Raw genomic sequence first — 22,910 nt, 5'->3', positions numbered from 1 at the left:
CTACGAGGCTTTTGTATTATTGTTCTTGCAATTCACTATGACACTAATTTCTAAGTATACAGGATCTTCTTTAAACCTAATGTTTCTTTTTAATGTCACCATCTCAGCACCTAGTAAGTACTTTGCACACTTTTACATAACTGATCTAAAACTATGATAGCATGTGACTCTTGTGAGCTACACAATGTGTTAATTTCAAAGTAGTCCTTGACATTTTAAAAATATGAAAAAACACATCACTTAATCTACTCTAACATCACACCTATCTAAAACTCTTGAACTTGAAGGTAATTATGTTTTACTTACACAAACCATTTTCTTCTGAAAATATAAATACAACCATTATGTTCTCCAGTATATACTGCTTCAATTTTTCTAGATCTGCACGTTTTTCTCCTCTCTCAGACAGGCTGATATGCATTATGAGCTTCTCGTCTGTCATAAAATAGAACCCCTGGGAAATAACAGGAAAACACTCCATTTACACAAAGAAAAACAGCTTCCATAGCAAAGAGGAATACAGCACAGTTTACAGACCAGTACAGTAACCTGTTTACCATTTCACAGAGGAACAGTGTCATGCTGTTTGCCTGCTGGGTGACTAATACTCTTTAATTACAAATCTGTAAACTGCATGTAATGCACAATACAAACACACCTGTAACATGTACACTGACATGTTATGTAGTAATGCTTCACAGCATTTTTTTAAAATGTATAGAGTATATATTGTATAAACTAAGCTACAGACATAGGTGACTGTTTTTATACGGACTGCTTCTGTTAACTTTCTTAAGCAGTAAAAAGGCTGTTGTTAAACTGCTAGAGGATGGGCACAGTATTGGGTCCCAAAAACACCTACACATAAAATAAACTTAATAAAATCTCTTTTATTAAGTTAAATTAATTAAAATTTGGTTCCTGGTTGTATTGGAAAAAATGCCTACTCATAATGTTTTTGAAAGTCACAGCAGGGTACTAAGAATAGAAATTGCACAACTATAATAGAAAGTGAAAAACTGCAAATCCCTATTAAGATTAAAATAGCACACCTATTATGACAAATTATGTGACATTTACACAGTATAACAGGAAAAATAAATTGAGCTTGTATTCAAATACTATATGATCATTTTCATTCTAATCATGTACAAGAAAACCTGAAGAAGGCTCCACAGCCAAAATGTTTCTATTTTTCTCTTTTCAGCATGGAATAAACCTTTACTTATTCCATGTACAAGAAAAGCCTCATTTTGTTTTTAATTAGATTATTGGCAGGAATCTGCTACGTCTCTTGTTTCATAATCGCTCTGTCTACTACTACAGTAGTCCAAGTTTGGTTTAATTTAATCAAGACATATCTGCAGTAAAGACCGCAGTTCAACTTTTAGTTTTTTTTTTTACCTGAGGATATTTGTAGCTCTTGTTGGGCAAACTACATTCCAACCGTAATCCCAAGATACTAATATTTGCTGCATCTTCCTGTAAAGCCAATCATGTACAAAAAAACACATCACAAACACTGACAGATTACTACATATATGTAAAAACAGCAAGTATATTGAGGATTTTTGTTTCTAGCAGATAACATATTACATACCTACTGTAGTTAGACATCAGCCAAGAGCTTACCCCTAGCATGGGCTGAATAGCCTCTCCATATGTAACATTTCTTATGGCACATTTAGTTCCTTCTGAATGCAATGTAGAATTCTCAATACCTTATTATAAACCATTAAAAAAATAATGTGATTTTTATGTGAATAGTGATTGGAAGATGTATAAAAAATAATATATATGTATTATACAGTAGGTATTGATTAAATGTTTTGGGCAAACATTTTGATTAATTGATTACTCGTGACTGTGATACACTTGAGATTTCAAAAGAATAGCAACTTTGTGATTTCACTATGCTGAATAAGGCTGGACTAAGCCAGTGCACTGTTGTTCACCGTCTAAGTTGTTCGCAACCAGCAATTTCTAACAATATTAAGATGTTACAGCCAAACAGATTGTCAATTGCCATAATCTGAGAGATCATGACCTTGTCTAGAGTAATGGTGGTTACACAAGGCAAACACTGGTTTTATGTTGCACAATATCCAAAACAAATTTTGTTTTGTAAAAACAGGAAACACAAGAAACACAGATAAAAAACACAAATACAAGGAACTTCAAACTGAAAAGAAAGAATATATTTTCTCTGTGGTGAATTTCAAAATACAATGTCATAGTATTTTATTAAGAATTCATCAACACCAATCATAAAATGCTGTTTTCAAAAAGACGTTGAAAGTGAAAAAGGACAGATCAGATAGTGAAAATAGACGTGCTGCAGATTGCCGGCAGGTATCAGCCAGCCACTGACTTCCTGTGAAAACGGGCAGATCAGATCCGACAAGTTATATATGCACTTTCACTAGCTTTGTTTTCAATACTGGTTCCTGCAGTTAACCCACTGTCACATACTAGTACTGACAGTCTGCAGACCTCAGCTGCTACAAGATATCAGATGTCAAGCAGTCTCTGCACCTGGAAGAACACTTACTGTAGTAAGTCAAACAGAAGATCAAACAACGGATAAGGTAGCAAAATGAAAGGAATTACAGTATACCTGAGTCTGTGTTAATTTGATGCTTTGAATATGTGGAAATATTAGCATACTAGATTTCTTCTGAAAGTTTTTTAAAGTGCCATGGTGGACTCCAACTCCAAATATCTAAGAAAAACAAAAATATTACTTCATGCCAACACAAATTGGAAATATACAGTACAGTAACAATCTAAACATGTTATCCTTTGAAGAGTTACTATTCTGAACTCTCAAATATGGTACTAGCCATGCACACATGGCAAGATAATTGCTTAATTCACTGATATCATTGCTTCCCTGAATGGATAACCATCAGAATACAGACTGTGGGAGGCTTCTACAGTACATGCAATGCAGCTCAGCGTGTCCTCATTTTACTATGAATACTATACAGACGGTGAGTATGTGTGTTGCCTGATCAGTTAAGGTTCTTGAATCCAAAGCATTTGAATGATACACTAAAGACTGACACAGAGGCAGTCACTTGTTTTCTGACATCTTAAAACAATCACAACAGTGGGAACGTGAGATTTTGAAAATATGCTTTACATGTTTGGTATCTTTAACCATAAACACAACATTCCTCTTAGGAATCTCCCACGGTTGTTTGCCCCTTACATGTATCACAACTGCCTCAGTCTCTAAGTTGTACAGGAAACCAAAAAACCTCCTCACACCCTTTACCCCTCTATGCTCTTTGGTTTACAATATTCTGGTTTGAGGGCCTAAGCCATAATAATATATGATTTTCTCAGTTTTGACTAAATTGCTACTGACCTGGTAGGAGAGTACACCATGAGAGGATGTGTTTATAAATAATGAATTTTCTACATTTCCTTCCTGTGATGGAAGGAAGATAACTTTAAATGATGTCCGGCCCTGGGGAGGGATCACCTGAAACAGACATGATCAAACAATTAGAAATGGAAATTTGAAGTAATAACTGTTGATCAATGCAGAAAAAATGGTTCCCGGAATTACCTTAAGAATTATGTTTTATATAAGCACTGATTTCTTTAATCAGTTAAATGTGCAAGCTTATAACAGCTTATATGTTGATCTCTTAATACTTCTCAATAATTTGCAAATGATCATGATCAGCTCAGGCAATATTTTTCAGTGTAATGAAAATATTTTTTTCTTAGATTATTACATTTTAACAAGGTTCTCTATATACTGTACCAGACAAGACAAGACTGACTTTTTAAAAGACCTTGCAGGAATAAACTGAAGAAATTTCATATTTTTATCCATTTAATCCATAAAAGGTCAACTGAAATTACCATACCACTGTTATATGATTTCATAACATTACAAAAGAAGTTAGAATGAAGCAAATTGAGATTGATTATTCACATAAAACTGTACATATTTAAACTAAACTTCCTTTGAATGTATACAGTATTTCACATATAGCATGGGGACAACATCTATATTTACAAACAGAATGAGACACAGCCATTCTGTACTGATAGCCCACTGCACAGCATATCATGTGGGAAGGTAAGAAATGACTTTGCCATTTGCAATAAGGGAGAAATTATAGTAGGCCAGGCCTTAAGTGCATGCTTGCCAGGACATTGGGGATAATATCTCTACTCTTACAAATAGTGCTGTGGGTTCTGTGTGATGACAAATATTAAAAACCTTGGTTAATATCTTATCTGAAGGATGGCCCTTCCCACAACACAGAGTCCCCTGTCACCATACTGGGGCACTGGCTTGGAAATTCTGAACCAGAGGGGAAACAGATTGTAAATGAAAGCGGTGTACAAAAAGACAAAGACATCAGCCTGGAATTTTGGAACCAAAAATTGTTAATGTAATAACCCATTTGCAGACGTAAAGATGGTTTAAATAAAGTATTCACACCCAATTGCGTAGATTACTTGTAATGGTTTCCTGTTACCTTCAGGAAGCTATTTATAGAGCCTATGTGGTTGTTCAGCTGTCTTTTTTAACTGAAACTGACAGTCTGTAAGTCCTGTAACCAAACATCTTTACATTTTGTCAAAAATACAAAAATGCATATCTTAGTTTGAAGCACTTCAAACTAGTTGAGAAATTACAAAAGAAGCAACTTCGCAAGCCTTGTTGATTCATGAAAACTGTTAACTGTTAAACTAAGGCTAAATCCGTTACAAAATGTAAAGGCTGTGACACTATGTAATCTGTTTCAATTCTTATTACTTGGAATTATATCCTACATAGACTGACATGTAACAACCCTAGCAGCCTGCTGTCGGTGCTCCAGCAACCACCTGGCAGCACAATCTGTCAGCATGGACAAGCAATCCTATTCCAAGTGACAAATTCCAGGCAATATCCAATCAGCACACTACTGCGTCACATGAGGGCTGGCTGTAAAGTAAAAATGGTTAAAAACCGATACCATAAAAACCATAGTTGCCTGGAATCAGCACAGAGAAGGAACACTGAATTTTCTTAAGTTTAACTGTCAATTAGATGCTTTCTAATCTGGTAGTCGATTGTAATAGAATATTCAATGATCGCAATGATAACAGTGTAGGTAATGCATAGCAATGCATCTGATTGCTCTTTTAGGGACCAATTCCAGATCGCCAGTATCTAATTGTTGAACATCATAAAACTGCATATAATTTTATAAAAAGAGCAAAACCAATCAGCACAGGAGCATTATGAATGATTCCTAACAGAATGATTCTACAAAGGGGTTTTCCTGTTTCTATTTCATCTTCTTAATTATTTTTATTATGTGACATAAGCTTGTAAACATATTTTTTACAAGCCCTTAATGACTAAGGAGTTAAATGAAACAACAAAACCTGCAGGACAACACTGGACTTCGCTACCACTTAAATAAGCAAATGGAAAGCCACTTGACTGCTTTCGCCATCTCTAGGAATAAAGATGAAGTTTTCATTTCTAAGGTTATCAAACACTGTTATAAATGCCCAGACATTTTGGTTGATAAGAACAATCTACTAATCTTGCGCCAGAATCATTACCATTTATCCTGGAAGCCACTGAGAGTGTGAACTGGGAAACAAGATGTCCTGCTCCAAATGATTCTGAGCATGTCATCGGTACTGTCTCGTGTTCCCACCAATTCCCTGGGTGAGGGATAGGTTTTGTTTTGGGGTTCTGGGAGGGGATGTGTAATGTGGTTTGTGGAACTGGGGTTACACCAATTTTTTTCTGCACTTCTCTCCACTTATCAAATTCAAGTTTATGCGTTTTATTTCAATTCCGTATATAAATCTATCACATTCTGTGCATAACGCTGAAAAAAAAAGCTGTTATCAAAGGACCCTGTTACACAAGTCAATGCCCAGTCAATCTATTGCCTGTGACATCATGGAGGGGGACTTTACCAGACACAGCAAGCACAAAGCACATAGCTCACAGTGAGGGCGAACTGCTTTCAGTTCAGCCACACTCAGACCTACTTTACGTCACATGAAAGCCTCAAAAAATAGTTTCCAAGCAAAAACAGTTGCTTTTTACTGCTTATTTGTTATCTTAGCAAGTCATAATTATTGGTAGGTAAGTCAGATCAATACATAAAATAAGGTTCCAAGAGCAAAAATCTTTTAAAGTAATTCTCCCATTGATTACAAATCAAAGTTCAGGCAGCAGTAGGGGTACATTTTAACCAATTAATTCACCAGAGCTGACAGTCAAGAGACATAGCAGTTTGCTGACTGGATATATTCTGGAGCTTGTCAGTTGGAAAAGGACTGCATTCTTCGGCAGGTTCCTAGGGATGGTACACAGGGCAGTCTATAAAGTTTATGGCTACAAGGCATAAAAGCTGCCAGCCCACAGTACCGTGTAGCAAAGACCTTAGAATGCAAATATTAATGTTTTCTCGCCCAATGGCAAAATCAGCTATTATGCAACGACTTTCTCCACTAAAAGTTTGACTTGTATTATAATAACATACATTATTATCATGATTTAATTGCTGCATATAGTGCACATTACCCTTCTGTTAAGCTCAGGGGCTTTCTCAAATACTTTTAGAAAGCTAGTATGTTTCAAACCATGTGAGTGATACAAGTATTATGATGTTAATACGTAGTTTGTGAGGACTCTACAATATACAGTATTTAAAAAAAAATAAAGACAGAAATGTCAGTCTCTGGAATAAAGATGCCTGCAGACATCCAGCAATCAAACCTGCCTCCCAAGAGGCCAAATCAGACAGCGAGGTCAAGTGGAAATAAGAAAGACCCCTGTCCCTGCAGTTTATCTGATGGTGAAGCCGCTGCAGATGTGGCTGGAGCAAATACTCACCCTTCTCTGGAATGAAGGCATGTGAAAATGTCTGCTGGATGTAAACATTGATATCAATGTCACTGGTAGTTCCTGGCTAGGGTTGTGCACATATATTGTTTCAGCTCTTGGCAGCCCCACAGGCCTACAGAAGTTAAGTAAAGAAAACAAAACAGTTCATGTACTGTATGTGAAATATGGATGCTTATACAGGCAAACAAATGCTGGTTTTATGGCATTTTCCATCATTGAAGATATCACTTCTAACAAAACATTTTCCCATTTTTATGATCTGTGGTAAAGTTAAAATGTTGGTATGGCAGTTTTGTTTTACTTCTCCTGCATACCCATCTTCTCCACAGAAGCAAAGTATGAGTGTGGGCAAATAAAGATATTTAGTACATTTCTGCCAGCAGCTAATCTTGAATGTGTACACTTTAAAAAAAACACCCATGTTCAAAACCTTCATGTCAACTTGCTAAAATAATATTAAAATTACATCTGTGTAAACCCTAGCTAAACGCCATGCCTATTTATGACAATAGAAGCAACTCTATGAAATATATATATATTATCTCTATTAAAGAAGACATTTCACAAAAAACATTTCAATTATGATTTACAGTGGCATTTTAATAAGTACAATATCTAGCGAATAAAGATAGTAGCATTCTACAGTATATCCTCTTCTAGAAAATGTGAACCAATTAAACCCTTTTACTTTTACAGGTAGAAGGTTTCACTCAGACTTACAACCAAACTTAACAGAACTTTTCAGAGTCTGCAGTGCCACAAAGATACCCAAGCACTTAACCTTTCAAATAGTTGTCCTCAACATAATGAAAAAGAAACTGCCTTATTTGGCTACTCTCAGTCTGTGCTCTAAAGTACTACAAACCTCTAAGTTTGTAAAGCACTGCAGCTATCCATATTAAATGTAATGTACCATTTGGGTTATAATTATAGGTGCATGGGAATATTTTCAAATCTTTCTGATAGAACACAGATGTTGTCTTTGGTAAAAGAGAATTTGTAAAACAAATCTGTTTTTTTTATCCTTCCCTAATAAACATTTCTGAAGTGTGGCTTGGGAAGTATGAATGTTATATAGGCAAATGTTATCTGGGTTGTTACAATGACATAAATGCACTCAATTTCACCAGTAAGCAGACAACAAAGGATCATTGTGGCTCCCGATTCTAAAAATGTTCCTTATTATTTGTTTAAAAAATCTTATTTCTTATTTCTTTTACAAGAGTATCAGCAACAACTAAGACAATAAATGCACACAGGACGTGTGAAATGAAGTGCAGGTTCTTCGGTGTGGTCAAGCCCACATCTACAAATAACAGCTGAGCTACCGGTCACTTAAGTACTATTGCAATTGCTAATGGAGACACGACTTACTGTGTTCCAAAGTCCAGAACAGATGGCTGGAAATGCAAGGCTCTCCCACTTGGCGCATAAAATGAAGAGCTGAGGAAAGAAAGCAAGAAAAAAATTAACACCAAATGTGTAAAAAAAAAACTAATACTGGCACAATATGGCGGTGCTATAAGCAACATGAAAGATCTACACGGCTGTAAACTGTCAGAGACAAAAACAACCCAAAAGGGAACACTTCCAACATTACAAGCTGCCAAAACATTCTTAATCATATGATGTAGACATTTTAAATTAAATACTTTAGTTCAGGCACAAAATAATTTTTCATTCAAGAACAGCTCTCTCTCCTCTTCCTCTTGTCATGCCTAAACAAGGCAAAGCGCATCGACGTGCTCTTTCTACCCCCCCACACACACCCCACTTGCAGGCTTTTGACTGTGTCAAACAAACTAAAGATGCCACTAATTCACAATTAGAGGTGGAGCCCCACCTCCCAGACTGGAAAGTTTAATCAATTCCATTATACACACATATAAATAGGGATACACAAATGGCAAAACATAAACATAAAACAATTACTAAATGCACTGAAAGCATCCTACACTTAACACCTATAACTAAGAAGTATTATTAGGTTTTATCAAGGAGCAGTAACCAATGCTGCTGTAGACTTATGTCTAGATTCATGCTTACCAAGGCAAATCCAGGTCAGACTCCTTCTCCTCTCCCCCAAACACTCACACACTCAAACCCTGTGGTAAATGCGTGCTATGCTGTATTAGTCTCAAACACTTTCAATGTCATGTTTTCCAAACATGGTAACGCCTACAAAACTATTTTAGACATTTGCTGTTTACATGCAAAAAAAGTTGGCTTCCAACTGAAGATACAGATCGAGCAAAGGCAAAAACACAGTTTATCCACTGAACTTCCTGTTTATTAATGAAGCAGGAAGTCGCAACACTATTATATACCATTGAATTAAATCCGAAAAACATTTTAATGGAAAATCTTACAAACCTAATTTTTCCTGCACAGAGCAGCAACAACAATTTGATATAACAGGAAATTGGGGTTTCTGTCAATGTTTTGAACTAGCTATTACATATCAAAGCTTCAGGCACTTATTTACAGGTCATGAGAAAGTGGTAATTCAGTTACACTGCTTAACACAAGCTACACACATCTCTGAAAAGAATAGCTGTGCAACTGGTTTCTACATCCCTGCGTGTCACATATTTCCCACTGCCATGCACATCCATGATTTCACCTGGGAATGTAAACTTCATGGTTACAGATGTGGCTGCAAGATCTTATAATCAACCAGCTACAGTCTATATAAACATACAGTACACGGGAGATCCAATTGCGTAGATCTTTGAAGTACTAGCATGGAAAAATAATCATACAGTAAAATATAGGCCTAGAATAGAAATGGTGACAATTCCAGTGAATTGGTTTATGGTGAAATTAACGTGTAGTCCTTATATTCTTCACATGAGCTGATTTTTCCAGATTCAATATTTTCAGTGCAACTCCTAAGCCTGACCTGATCATTCACTATGCATGTGAAAGTGATCTTGAAACATGGTATTCACAGTGACTCTACAGTAACTCTCAATGAAGGCCACAAGCACTTCAACAATCCACACAACACACCCAAAAAAACCCTATGGCGTAACAAACATTTTTCTAAGCAGTTCCTAGTAACTGAAAACAAGGCGAGGTAACAAAAGCATAGCTGAATCCACATAGCTGGTGGTGCAGTTTTAAGCGGTGAAATAAAGCCCTGCTAACTGCTAACTATATTTAAAGCACATTTTCTTGGTAAGCAAAGAATGCCCACAGATGCATATAACCCCCCTTGAAGAAGTATACAAGCACTGATATCAAAATGTTAATTGTACTCCTAACCCTAGATCCTCATGCTGATCTTCTACAATAGCCACATCTGAAGATACTCTTTACTGTCAGAACAAAACTGTACATTCAAAGCAAAATGACATCTTCTGGCACAATGGGAAGCAGCAGCAGCTGCGGATCTTTATTGGTGTGTGTGGCAGGAGGCAATGCCTACTGTAGTCTTGACAATTGCTGCCTGTAGCAATTTGGCTGCTCATTCACACTTGACTGTAAAAGTCAGACAAGGTGAGGGGAAAGACCCCTATATCAACAGCTGATTGTGTTGATGGTACAGTTAATACACTGGAAGAGAACCACACCACAGACTAAATGTATAATGTATTAAAACTGCTTCCACCTTAAGTTCAATTTCATCTAGCTTTCATGAAAAAAAAAAACTACAATCAATGTGACTCAAATATTACTCTACATCAGTTTTCATTACAGAAAAAGAACAACACTACATGTGGGTTAGAAGACTATTTTTGCCAGACCTGCTGTCTCAGAAAAATGAAAAGTGAAGCACTTCCATATCTGTTCACAGTTTCCTTAAGGTCACAACCTGCTTAACCATTGTTTGCCTCCTACTGAAAACCTACACCCTATTGCTGTTCTGCTGGCAGTAGCCAAAATAACACTTTGTTAAAATATAATAACTTAAGAATGACAGCTTATTATAAAAAATAGCTTAAGTATCACATCAGAAATTGTATCTTTAATAATGTTAGAAGTTTACAATATGAGCTTTTGCTGTGTGCACTCTCTTTTCCTGCACTTACATAATTAGTAACACACTAACAACATCAGTACCATCTGAGTTTAAATGCCTGATGTCTGGAAGCATAACAGTATGTGGAGCACATGGACAACAGGACATGGAGTCTCAAATATTTTATGCACACAGTAAAAAAAATAGCTAACAATAAATAATAATAATGGAGTGAATCATGTATACATTTTAAAGAGTTAATGTTAAAAGCTAAAACTTAAACTCAATTCATGATCCATTTTATTAAATAATGCCATCTTTCCAATACCATATATACTGAGCTATAAAAATACTACTATTTTATAATACTGAGCTATTAAAAACCCAAGAAATTCTAAGGACTCCAATACTCATCTGATACATTTTAATGCCTCTCACTATATATAAACGTTGGTTTTATCTCGGCACGTTGCTGTTTATTTATTTTACTGAATACACTGCCGCGCTCTCCTTTTGATGTACATGTGTTCTCAATGCGTGTTAAGTATTAGAGGGTCGTTTTCTAGTTTATCAGAGAGACCACCTGCTAGATGCCATAAGAACCGGAGCACTTGAAAGTTCACCAAAGCCACTGTCTGTCACTGCCGTGTCCAGGCTTTCAACAGCTGTGCCCTCCATCTCAGAGGCCCAGACAACTCACAGCACTCTGTTTCAAAGTTCAGGTCAACTGCAGCTGCATGGGAGTGCAATGTATCAAACTAAAGGCACTGTTTCAAATCACATTAGGCACTAGTGCTTGCTAGTCGACACTTAGCACATTTTAAGAGGTCCACATCTACAGATTATTACACGGTGAAGTTTAGCCAGTTACTCAAAACTTTTCCAAGACTTAAGTTACCTCCCCATCATTGGTAACTGAACACCACACTTGTTCGACACAAGTACATTACATTAATATTTAAGGAAGTATTTAGCAGCCACAACATACTACACTGGACAAACCAGGAAAGAAAAATCTTCGATCAAAAAAAGGATCACATCCATAAAACTATACACAATTTCCATTATGGGGAAAATTAGAATTGATTAGAACAACACTGAAACTGACAGTATTGACTGAAACGGTTTAAACCAATGATTCTCAATAATCCCTCTTATTCTCAGGACCTCGCTGTAAAATTCCAGATTTAGAACTTTTTCAGGCACAATGTTCCCTGAAAGGGAACCAACTCAAAAATTCACCACAATCCTCCACTCTAGAAACCGTCTTCGTTTAGAAACAGACTGAGATCAGCTCTACAGAAAACAGCTGAGCCGTTCCAGGAATGAATGGGACACTCGGTGTTATTAATAATATTAATATTAATGAATTTGGATTGCACATTAATCCAACACATCCACTGAGGACGTGAACCCATAAACTCTAAGGTATACAGTAAGTCCATGTCCACCTCAACTTCACACTGCTGCTCAGCAGGAACATCCTAGCTTGCCTTGAAAAACCAGGCCCTGTCAATGGCTGTGTGAGAGAGGATCTGGGCAGTGTCAGAGGGAGAAGTGCTGTTCCCCCAGATGACTGAGCTTCGAGGCTTCTGTTCCGGGCTCGGGAGTGTGAAGACAAGTGGGCGGTATGACAGCAATGTCTGTGTGCATCCAGCTTTGCAAGGTAAACGTGGGAGAGCAGTGGGAAGAGAGGTTGAAAGGTAATTGGGAATTCCTAACTGGGAAATTAGACTTAAGTGACTAGATATATCCTAACAAAATCACAAGCCGTCTGAACAACACTTGCGAGGTTCAGTGTTAAAACTCCTTGAAAAAAGAAAATTCACCCCACCCCCAGTTTCCTCGAGTACTATTTTCAACAACAGATTTTGGCTTGTCACAACACAAGATCTAAAACTGATGAATAAGGAGTGTAATTTCTTCATACAATTTTATATGAAATCTTAAGACAAACATGCTATATGTATGAACCACATAAAAGAGAAAGTCCGAGAAGCATATTGCAATGTGCTGGCTGTGTGAAAGCTTTTTCTTGCCGTAACCTATGAAGGGAAACTGAGGGAGTGTTCTACTTTCCTTTGTTCAAACATGTTAAATGATGCAATGCTTTCGAACCTTAGGGATAACCCAAATAGCCAAGGATGATATATATACAGTAAAGGTACAAACACGTAGAAGATATTCACCTGGTACAAACTACAGTGAGATCCTAGATTCACAACTGCACCACACTTATCACTCAAATAAAAACTGCTTACTAAACTGGTTAACCAGTTAGCACTGCAAGTCTGATAAGAGAGCATGAGATGCCTGAAGAAAATGTTAAAAGCTAACTTGTGCTTTTTACATTCCTTGTTACCGCTGGAGTCTTAAATGACAAAATGGTGACAGTAAGTTTATGGTATGAAATGTGTGCTTCTGAGTTTGCACATACGGAAGGGAGGCGTGACTGAATAAAATCCATATTGATGGTCCAGTTATACCTACAATGCAAATGTAAGAGACAGAACTCAAAGCATTGCTGGCCTTTCCATTTAACACTGCCAAGGCATTTAGAGCGCATCCCCCTTGGTCGGGTTCTAAAGAATTTGTAACTGCTCTTTGAACGATTTTTTCTTATTGTTTTCAGTTCGCTTCATTAAGGTGAGATGTACTAACCACGCCTCTGTCAGCCACCACCCATTCAGCTGAAACTTAAAACTACAACCTGTCATGTTTTTGCTAAACATTAGCAGGTTTTGCCATTATGAATAGTGGCATTCACAAATTCATCAATTACCTGACTCCAGAAGCAACATCAACTGAAAGGGAGCACCTGTGTTTAACCAAAACCCAGTGAATAAATTGAAACCACCAAAGGGAGCATATAGTTCAGAGGGGTAACCCCAGGAACCACTTCTGCAAAGCGTCAACAATAACTGCTAAGGCATCAAGGAAGAACGTGAAATCTGATTACAGTTAACAGGTGTCCCCACCTACAGTACCATCATGACTCAATGCCACCAGACAGAACCACACTAGTTTATCAACAATGGTAACAAAGGCCCTGACTTTCAAACGCGAGAGTAGTTTTCAGATTAATTCAGGACCTCATAATTGTGGAAACATGTACACAGGAGAAATGACAAAACTTTTGTCTAATTTTGTGCAAAGTTATTGGTGATCGCGCAAGGATCCGCTTCATAGATCCACTCTGGTAAACAATAACAAGCTTACTGCACAGTGCAACACTGAAGACACAAAGACTGTGCTACAAACCAACTTCCAGCACAATAATGCAGGATCTCATGAGTGATGTGTCATTCTTTAACAGCCTTATGTGGGACAAGCTGAGCAGACATTCTATATCAGTGTAAATCCTTAGCAAGTTAACACCGCTGATTTGATTTGGAAGAACCCTGCAGTCTGTATGCGAGACCCCCGTCAGTCAATGCCATACCTTTTGCATGCCTGAGTCAAGGCATAGACACTATTGTTTTCATAGGGGCACCTCAAGTGAAGGCACTATGAGATCTATACCATACATTACTACCAGATGCAAAATTATGTTCTAGTCAGTTTTGTGTTATGGGCAGGTTCATCTAGACCATTCCATTATCTTTCGGTGACTTGCTTGCTTGTTTCACAGGAAAACGGCAACCTCCACCTTCATTTCAAATAACACAAGATGAAGGCAGCCCTTCAGTGTCACAGAAATAAGAATATCACTGCTGTTCACACTGTTGAGAGGTTATTTCCTGTATGAATAAGAAACAGGAAGCTGCAGGCAATTTGAATACTGCTTAAGATGGCCACTTCCGGAGTTGGGACCTGAGCTAGAATTTGCCTTCTTATCTTTTCCAATTGGGTTTGTAATACCATAGACCTTTATTAAAGGATACATGTTTAATTTAAGGAGGAAAGAATATTACCAGGCCAAAGCACTAGTAAGAAATTTACTAACTGCAAGGCCTCTCTCACAGAGTCATGTGTTTGATAAGAAAATTTGCAGGGTGTTAAAACGTCTGTATATCTTATCTGCAGAGACCATGGTTAAGCTATGAGCATACACACCACTTCCTCATGGGCAGCAGGCATTGGCAGACAGAGCTGATACCAGCTCCTCAGTTTTGCATACGCCCACAGTACAGTCTTACAAAAAATGACTGAAAACTATTTCAAATTCCTGAATACGTTTAGAAAACCAGACATAATACAATAAAATCCCCAATGGCATTTTCTTTGTTTCTTTCAAAGTAAGACTGTCACAACAATAAAAGAAGCTGTTACAAGTGGGTGGCATCCCCATTAGCCTGTACTATAGTACAGTGTGTGTTTGTATATGTATGCATATACAAGCACTAAAATCTACACTGTAAGTCTGGGTGTCTATACAATTAATCAGAGAATTTATAAACAATAAACATTAATTTTTCTACTTATTTTAGTGTACTCTTTCTAGTGTACAAATCGATTCACTTCAGCTGAATTTATTTTGAAAGGACTAGTATAAACATGCGTTCACACAAGTGGCACAAGTGGAGCTATGCATAACAGTTTCTGAACAGTTACCTGTCAATTGTTTTGAAGTTACCAAAGCATGACGGGTGTAGAAGCTTTATGGAGGGCAGAAACTGAACACAGGGATGTGATATCATCAGAAGGCAGTACAACCCCCCTGGTTTTCACTGTGCTGCAAATTTCCAGGACTGCTGTTCCAAAGCTGTATGGCTTTTGATGTGATTCAGCTGTCGGCTACACTGAGAAAAGCATTCAAAATATTTTCTGCTATTCACTTGAGAATGTGTTAATAAAAAAATATGCAAGGCCTGAGATATAAAGCAATTTGTTTTATGCTTATGACCATTATGACAGTTTTCAGTTATGAAAACATTCAAATGGAAATAGTACAGAAATCCATTATTGAAAAAGACTGGATTGATCTCTGGCAAAAGCCTCTTCACACCAGTCCTTTTTTCACTATGTCAGTGTACCCAACTACAGCATTATTCTGAAGTTTGATATGTATCCTGTTTCAGTCAAAAATAAATTAGGTCCAATTCAGAAACAAGACTATAAAACCAATTAAGTTCCAGTTAAAGAGGAACACATACCAAAAACATTTTAAATGATAGTTTTTAAGCTTGACTTGGGGTAATCACGCGAAAAGAACAAAATGTGTTTTAGTTTATTGCAGTCATTACAGTCAAACCAACATGGAATGCAATTTTGCATGTTTTAGCCTGCTTCCAAGCTTGCCTGTATACTGACATCCTATTACACAGCTCAGCTCACTAAAAAGGGTGCTCATTCAACGAATCTTTAAAAGGGGCATTTACATTTTAAATTACAATTATATTTCTGTTTTATAAGATGGAACACGGTTTAAGTGCATGTGTAAACAACAAGACTCCATCAAAATAGCCGTTTTAATATGTCCTGTCCTTCGCATTTCAAAATAAATTTAATGTTTTTTTATATATAAAAGTAACATGGGTTTTACTGTTCAAAACTACACACCTCAATTCAAATAGTTGAGAAAGTATGTAAGCATTCAGGTTTTCAATAAAATATTATTCAATATTATTTACGTTATTAATTACAGAATTGATAATTTAATATTTTGTTGAATAAACAGTTAAAAAGCATAAGCATCATTTTGTAATTTCACTAACCTGAACATGATAATACATAATTTACTTTAAAAACATTTGCACTACTGTATATCACCAGCAATTACTTCAAGCACCAAACACTCAAACATACAGTATGCTTAAAATGCAAACACAAACATTGTGCTAATGAAAATAAACTAAACTGGTACAATTTTCAAGAAAATGCACTACATGGGACAAGAAATGTTTCATGAGAATTTGATCCTTCATCTTCTGAAGAACTGGCAAGATGGTTTTGACAATAAAAGTGGGGAAACCATTTCAGGAGGTCCCGAATTTTCCTTACAGTGTTTTTGAATGTAACCATTATATAACTTCGGTATACAGATATATTCTTATGAACACTGTTATGCCACTGTGTTTAAAAGTTTTCATTTTTGAACAATGATCCTTTCACCAATTTTCACATTAATTTCTCTCTTTACTCCTTAGTCAAAGTGAAGAATATCGCTTGGTGCATTTTATCTTCTTTCTAAGCTGAAACTGTAGGAAAAATAAAAGATACTCAACTTTTCCCTTCAGGCAATTGCTAAATTGGAAAAAAAAAATATTAGCTCTCTCTCTTGCTACTGAAGTGCAAGCTATTTTAATTTCATATTAACCAGAGGGCATGTCATTCATTTTAATGCAATTTGTGTTTCCCAATACTTTGTTTCCCAACATGTTTTACTATCAACACCAAGTAAACTATTACAATTGTCTTTGGTCTTTGAATTTCTTCTAGATATAAAGTCTTATATCTCTAAGCTTATTCCATATTAACTTTACTATTAGAAGAAATATGGTAATTATGCAAAAGTCATCTCTCAGGGTAAAAATGGTAATTAGGGTTTTGTTTTTTATAAGCCTATAGCTCCACTTGCATGCAATCCAATCTAGGTCCTGCTGTGCAATCAATCATTAATGCAATTCACACTGAGTTGACTTATAAACTGTGACAGTGTAGGTTTTCTAGGTTTGGGTTGAAGTCGAGGTGTAGCAAAATGTATATTTTGTGTTCCATTTTATGTTTTTTAGTCAAACAACTTCTTTGCCTTCTTTGTAACCTCCAAAAACTGTACTTTTATATTTGTTCCAGAAATATTTTGGGTGAAAAAAAGTCTTTCCCTCCTTCTCTTCCCAAAATATCAATTTCAGTCCATCACAAACAAAGAAAAAAATGCTTGTTCGAAAGCAACTGGATCTGAAGTAATTGGTTGCCATAGTTGTTAAATAGGACTATAAAATGGAAGCAGAATGGCAAGCTGGTTACTGGACCATTCCTGTTGCTGCATTTATGCTGGCTGTTTTTATAATGGCTCTAGGCCAGTGTCTATGCTACCCGTCGACCCTGTGCCAGACTCTAAATTAGAGTATGTGTGCACACATATCAAACCTGTGCCAGTTCAGGGCCACCTCAGTGTAACTGTCACATGACAATCCTTGTTATCAGTATGCCTTAACCAGCTTAGGTCTCTGAGCTTCTGAGTCTCCAACTGTCCAGAATGAGCTACTTTTTCCATTCTCTGAGAGAGCACCTCTCCTTCCAACATTAATGCTTCAGAGAGCTTCCAATCTCATTTAGACAAGTTAGCTCAGTTAGTTTCCTAACACAAAATAAAGCACATAAAATGAACAAATGTATCTATACATGTGTAGATATATACAACATACAAACTCACTCTTTTAAAAACAATGATCCAGGATAACTATCGAGTTAATTTAAAACCTTCTTTACACAAAGGGTTGTGGGAGTATGGAACTAGCTACCAAAGAGTGCTATGGAAGATGGTACTCTGGTTTCTTTTCAAGAAATGGCTGATAAGATCAACTAGCTATTAATTAGCTAGAAATGGGGTAGATGGACCTAACGGCTTCCTCTCGTGTACTGTACAGTTATTTAAATACTTTAATGTGTTCTTTGTGCATATTATGGTTCACTGGTATACTCTAATATTTTAAAAATGGAAATGGAAAGTACTAGCAAGTATCCAAGGATGATTGAGTTCTGATTTGTTACCATTGATTGGATATACTTCCTATTCAGTATAGCCAAATACACATCAGAGTATGCAGGACAGTGGGGTATAGTGTAGATAGTGATATAGAACCATACATCTTCTGCCTCAATAAATACATCACTAACACTGTGCAAGTCTGCAAGTTAGTAAGAGCAAGAGCTCTCGAGGCATTTAATGAAAGTTCCTTTGGATTTATTATACAATGTCACACGGCACTACACTATGCGGTTTCATGAAACATGACACCAGGCGTAAATGTCCTTGGTATGGTATTTAATCTTTCGACAGTTAATTATTTTGGACATCTGAATAAAAATCAAGTACAGTCGCACAGGACTGGAATGGTTTTGATTGGGAAACCATCGCTGTGCATGCAGTGTGAAGCCCCCGCTCACGTACACCTCCCATAGAAATGTTAGATGCATTACCTGGCAAACCAAAGAATATACAAATCTACAGTTGGCCTTGAGAAGCATGGCAGAAGGTACGCGTGGAAAAGGGGAATCCATAAAAAGCAACAAGTGGATTATAGGACAGTGTGTGATAAGACTAAAATCAGTCCCAAGAAAACCACATTGTTTAAAGGAAATACTTAACTGGATCCCAGATAACACCAACAACAAAGACGATGACCTTATGCAAGTTAGCCAAATAAAATACAAGAATTTGTGAAACAGCAAATAAGCACACATAAAGACAAGCTCTTAGCATAACCATTGGGAGCTCTTTATCTAGCAGTGGATTGACAGGGTGAGAGAAATGCGGCACTAAAGGGCTACTTTTATAAAAACTGACACTAAAAGAGCATTTTTTCTATTCTATGTTTTCTCCATCATATTTTCACTTCAGACAGCCGACAGCAGAAAAGACTTCTTGCTACACCTTAGCAATGAACACAGGGGCATTAACGTCAAACTGCTGTGCCTCTTTACCTACAGTAATATAGCGGAATTACAGGGAAAAGGTTATGAGCATTTCATTTATGGCTTTCAAAACTTTTTGTGTTTCAATTTGTTTTTATTCTAAGAAAGTCATGCTTAAGAATATGAATAAATTCACTGCCATACTGCCAAAAAAAACAGCATCTTTCTTTACATAGATGTACTGTAGCTATGTCCAGTAAGTGCTAAAGGAAAGTAAGGAAAATACAGGCTTAGAAATTTTAGCTTTATTAAGGATAATGTTGCAAATTGTATTATTGCATATAATTCTATTAAGAATAATTTAATACAATGTACAAATGTATAGAGTGCTTTTAGCACTGAAACCCAAGTAATAAATATCCCAAAAGAATGTTGTCTTTCAACAAACAAAAAAACTACCTTTTAAAACATGAACTTTGTACCCTTACCTACACGACTCAGTGAAAATTCAGCTCATCTCTACTTTAGACTCGCATCACACCACAGTTGGATCTTGTAAGGCAGAAATGCTCTCTATTGCCATGATGTCAGCAAAGTTCAAGTAAATGCATTATGTTTTATTCAGAAATTAAAGTTTAAAAAATTAAAAAGAAAAGCAATATTAGGGTATACAGTATATAAAATTTAGAAATTAAATAAAGGTGTTCTGTTCTAATCCTACTATCTTGCTCTGACAGAGTAAAAGCACCCAATCTGCAACTATGAGATTAGTATGAGAAGGCTTTAAATAAGTGATCAAAATGATCAGTAAAACCCAAAACCAAGGACACAACTGGAAACAGTTTTCAAACTGAGAACAGGAGGTGCCTGTTTACCTCTTCACACAAGGGGTTATGAGAGTGTCTTGTTCAATACTCGGCCAATACACTGGCTTCCTTCTACACAAGTCTGGATGGGATCCTTGGATAAAATAGGTACAGAAAAAGGATAGACGGGCTGAATGGCCTCCTCCTGTTTGTAACCATTCTTAAGTTTTTTAATCGCTTGTTGTTGTTTGGCCTTGCAATATTATCTGCACTTTAAACAGAGGAGACAAGGATGAAATAAACATCTAATTTTTAGGAGCCACTAAGCAACTCACTCTTTGGCTTCACCCCAAGAAGCATCATGAACAGTGCGGTGCACTAACTGCTAGACCATTGACTGCAATTACTACTACGTTGTCATTAGAATGTGCAGGAGTAGAAGCTGATTGATACAACGCACTGCAGGTGGCAAATTAATAACTGAGGAATGTTGTTAGATGAGTGGAATATTTAATCTGGGTGATTGGAAAACTTACTTAAAAGGTTTCCTTATTTGCAATTATTATTGAGCAAAAACAATTTGGGTTTCTGCACAACAAACCAAACTAAAAGCATGGTGGGTCATGGGGCAAGAAAATGGTTAGAAAGCCAATAATAAAATACACATATTTGTTAACGAGGAATGTATTCCAAAACCACTAATAATTGCTTTAATTTCACCATAAAGTGCTTTAAACTTGCCATTTGGAACTCCAGCTTCAGTATCATAGTGTTATTCCAACTGTTTCAAGAATTAAAAGCAAAAGGATACATTTTTAATATATCCCTCATTCACCAAGGAAAATATGCAAAAGAAGAAAAGGAGGGTTTCGAATAGTTACAGTATGTCCCGAGTGCAACAAAGCTCTCAAGTGCATTCAATGACAAACAACATACATTTGAAAGAACCTGAGGGATTAACCGGTATGTGTCATCTCCATGTACCTTATTTAGCAGTTTGCAAAGAGAACGGCAACAGCTAGAAAAGGTTACTACCTCTAAAACACAACTTCCTCATTTTGGCAATACTTCCCCATTGCACACACACAAAGCCAAATTTGGGATTCACTTTCTCAGAGGGGAACAAAGAGTGTTTAGGCATGAAGAAGGCAGTTAATGTTTAGGCTGTGGTATGCCTCAAGAGCCTGACTTGTACTGCAGCTATATTCAGACTTTAACAGAGATAAGGGAAATGTTCCCATATAAAAGCATCCAAGATAAACTATTCACGGAATATACAACGCTTAATGAATGGAGTTTTCATTTCAGCTCATTTTTTGGCCCCTTCCCCCAAACTAAATACCATCAAAGTGATGAGCTTTGTTTTTTCAAGAATAACTAAAAATTGAAACATTATTGCATACCTTGATTGTAGCAGTACATACTGTTTATAGGCCAGACGGCAAATTAGATTGCTATTTCCAGAAGAGAACTTTTCCATTCACTGAATATTTCCAACAGAGGATGAGGATACGTCAATGGCAAGACTTAAGTTTACGTGCCGTTAAAAATATACAGTGGCAAAACCTTCTCCCACCCCACCCCCCCAGACAATTTGAAAGCTAAGAACTCAATAAAATGCAGCTTCCATGCATCACCTCTGGCTAACATCTACAGCCAGTACTTTTCAATGGGATTAAAAATAAGAGTGCCGCACTTTCAATGTGCTTGCAATCCAGTCAAAAGAATTTTAGAAGCTTTTCCACAAATAATAATCACCCTGCCCATCACCAGTACCACAGGAGTACAGAAGAGGAACGTGCCCACAAAAATGTTAATTGGTCAAACTGCAACTTAATGGAAAAGCCTAACAGACTTTCTGGCCTGGAGAGGATGATGTTGACTCTATTCAATGTTCACTGTTACATAACAGCTGCTCTATAGCCATCACCAGTTATAGCTGCCAGTTCATTCATTCACTGTCAGATGTCATTATCGTGATCTGCTCAGGGTGGCAGTAGAAAGTGGCACAGCAAGGACAAAGTTTAAAAGGTTACTTGTCAAAGGGAGAGGAACAGTAAACTTAATAACCTACGGTTTGCCACTTTAAGCTTAAGTTACAGTTTGTTTACAACTAATTACAGTTTTCAAAGAAATCTCCACAAAAAAACAAGTCTGAAAAAAAGTCCTGTTTAATAGAGTTTCAGACCTTCTACAAAATTAATGCTAAGCCAACCCAATATTATCACATTGGCCATGCTCGAGGAAACCTGTTGCATCCGTCCAAAACGCCTGTCCCTAGTATGTTTTATAATCCTGCTAGAAAGGTGAAAACAAATTAGCAGACAAGTGGAGAGATCTTTAAATCTCAATCAGCCTCAGTGTCCAAACAGCATTCTTCTGTTGAAGGTGAAATGCAGATCAGAAAATCAGAAAAAATGAATGAAGAAAAAAAGACGTATAACATTTAACAACATTCTGTAAACAGTTTGCAACAATAAGCATTAAGCATTTCATTAAGCAAGAAATTTCGTAATGTCTACAGATACTTTCTGAAATGTTTTTACTGCAGTCATTTTATATTGTCTACCAGTTGTTTTTGTTCAAAGGCCCATCACCCTGCACACACACAAAGCCTATACATGTTGTAAGGAGCACCTACAGTATATTGGCTCCTTTTTCATATACATTTCTTTAAGACTGAAATCTATCTTGGATACCACCTTCAGGCACCTTCAAATATGAGTATTGC

At 36.7% G+C, this 22,910-nt stretch overlaps 1 protein-coding gene across 5 annotated transcripts in view; it reads right to left on the bottom strand.

Annotated features, from left to right (window-relative positions):
• The window catches only part of tmem131l (transmembrane 131 like), a 53,531-nt gene that overhangs the window by 18,710 nt on the left and 11,911 nt on the right, over window positions 1-22,910 (bottom strand). For all 5 annotated transcript variants that reach the window (XM_088633208.1, XM_088633211.1, XM_088633209.1 and 2 more), the window contains exons 4-9: window positions 8,264-8,332; window positions 6,878-7,001; window positions 3,374-3,490; window positions 2,618-2,722; window positions 1,405-1,482; window positions 307-454 (exon numbers count right to left, since the gene is read on the bottom strand). In XM_088633208.1, the coding sequence (XP_088489334.1) occupies window positions 307-454; window positions 1,405-1,482; window positions 2,618-2,722; window positions 3,374-3,490; window positions 6,878-7,001; window positions 8,264-8,332 (641 nt within the window). The remainder of the gene's footprint in view (window positions 1-306; window positions 455-1,404; window positions 1,483-2,617; window positions 2,723-3,373; window positions 3,491-6,877; window positions 7,002-8,263; window positions 8,333-22,910) is intronic.

Source organism: Lepisosteus platostomus, chromosome 1, assembly GCF_059453375.1.
Source record: "Lepisosteus platostomus isolate fLepPlt1 chromosome 1, fLepPlt1.hap1, whole genome shotgun sequence".
NCBI classification, from domain to species: Eukaryota; Metazoa; Chordata; class Actinopteri; order Semionotiformes; family Lepisosteidae; genus Lepisosteus; species Lepisosteus platostomus.
Note: the sequence above shows the minus strand (reverse complement) of the source record. Positions and strands in the feature narration are given on the sequence as shown.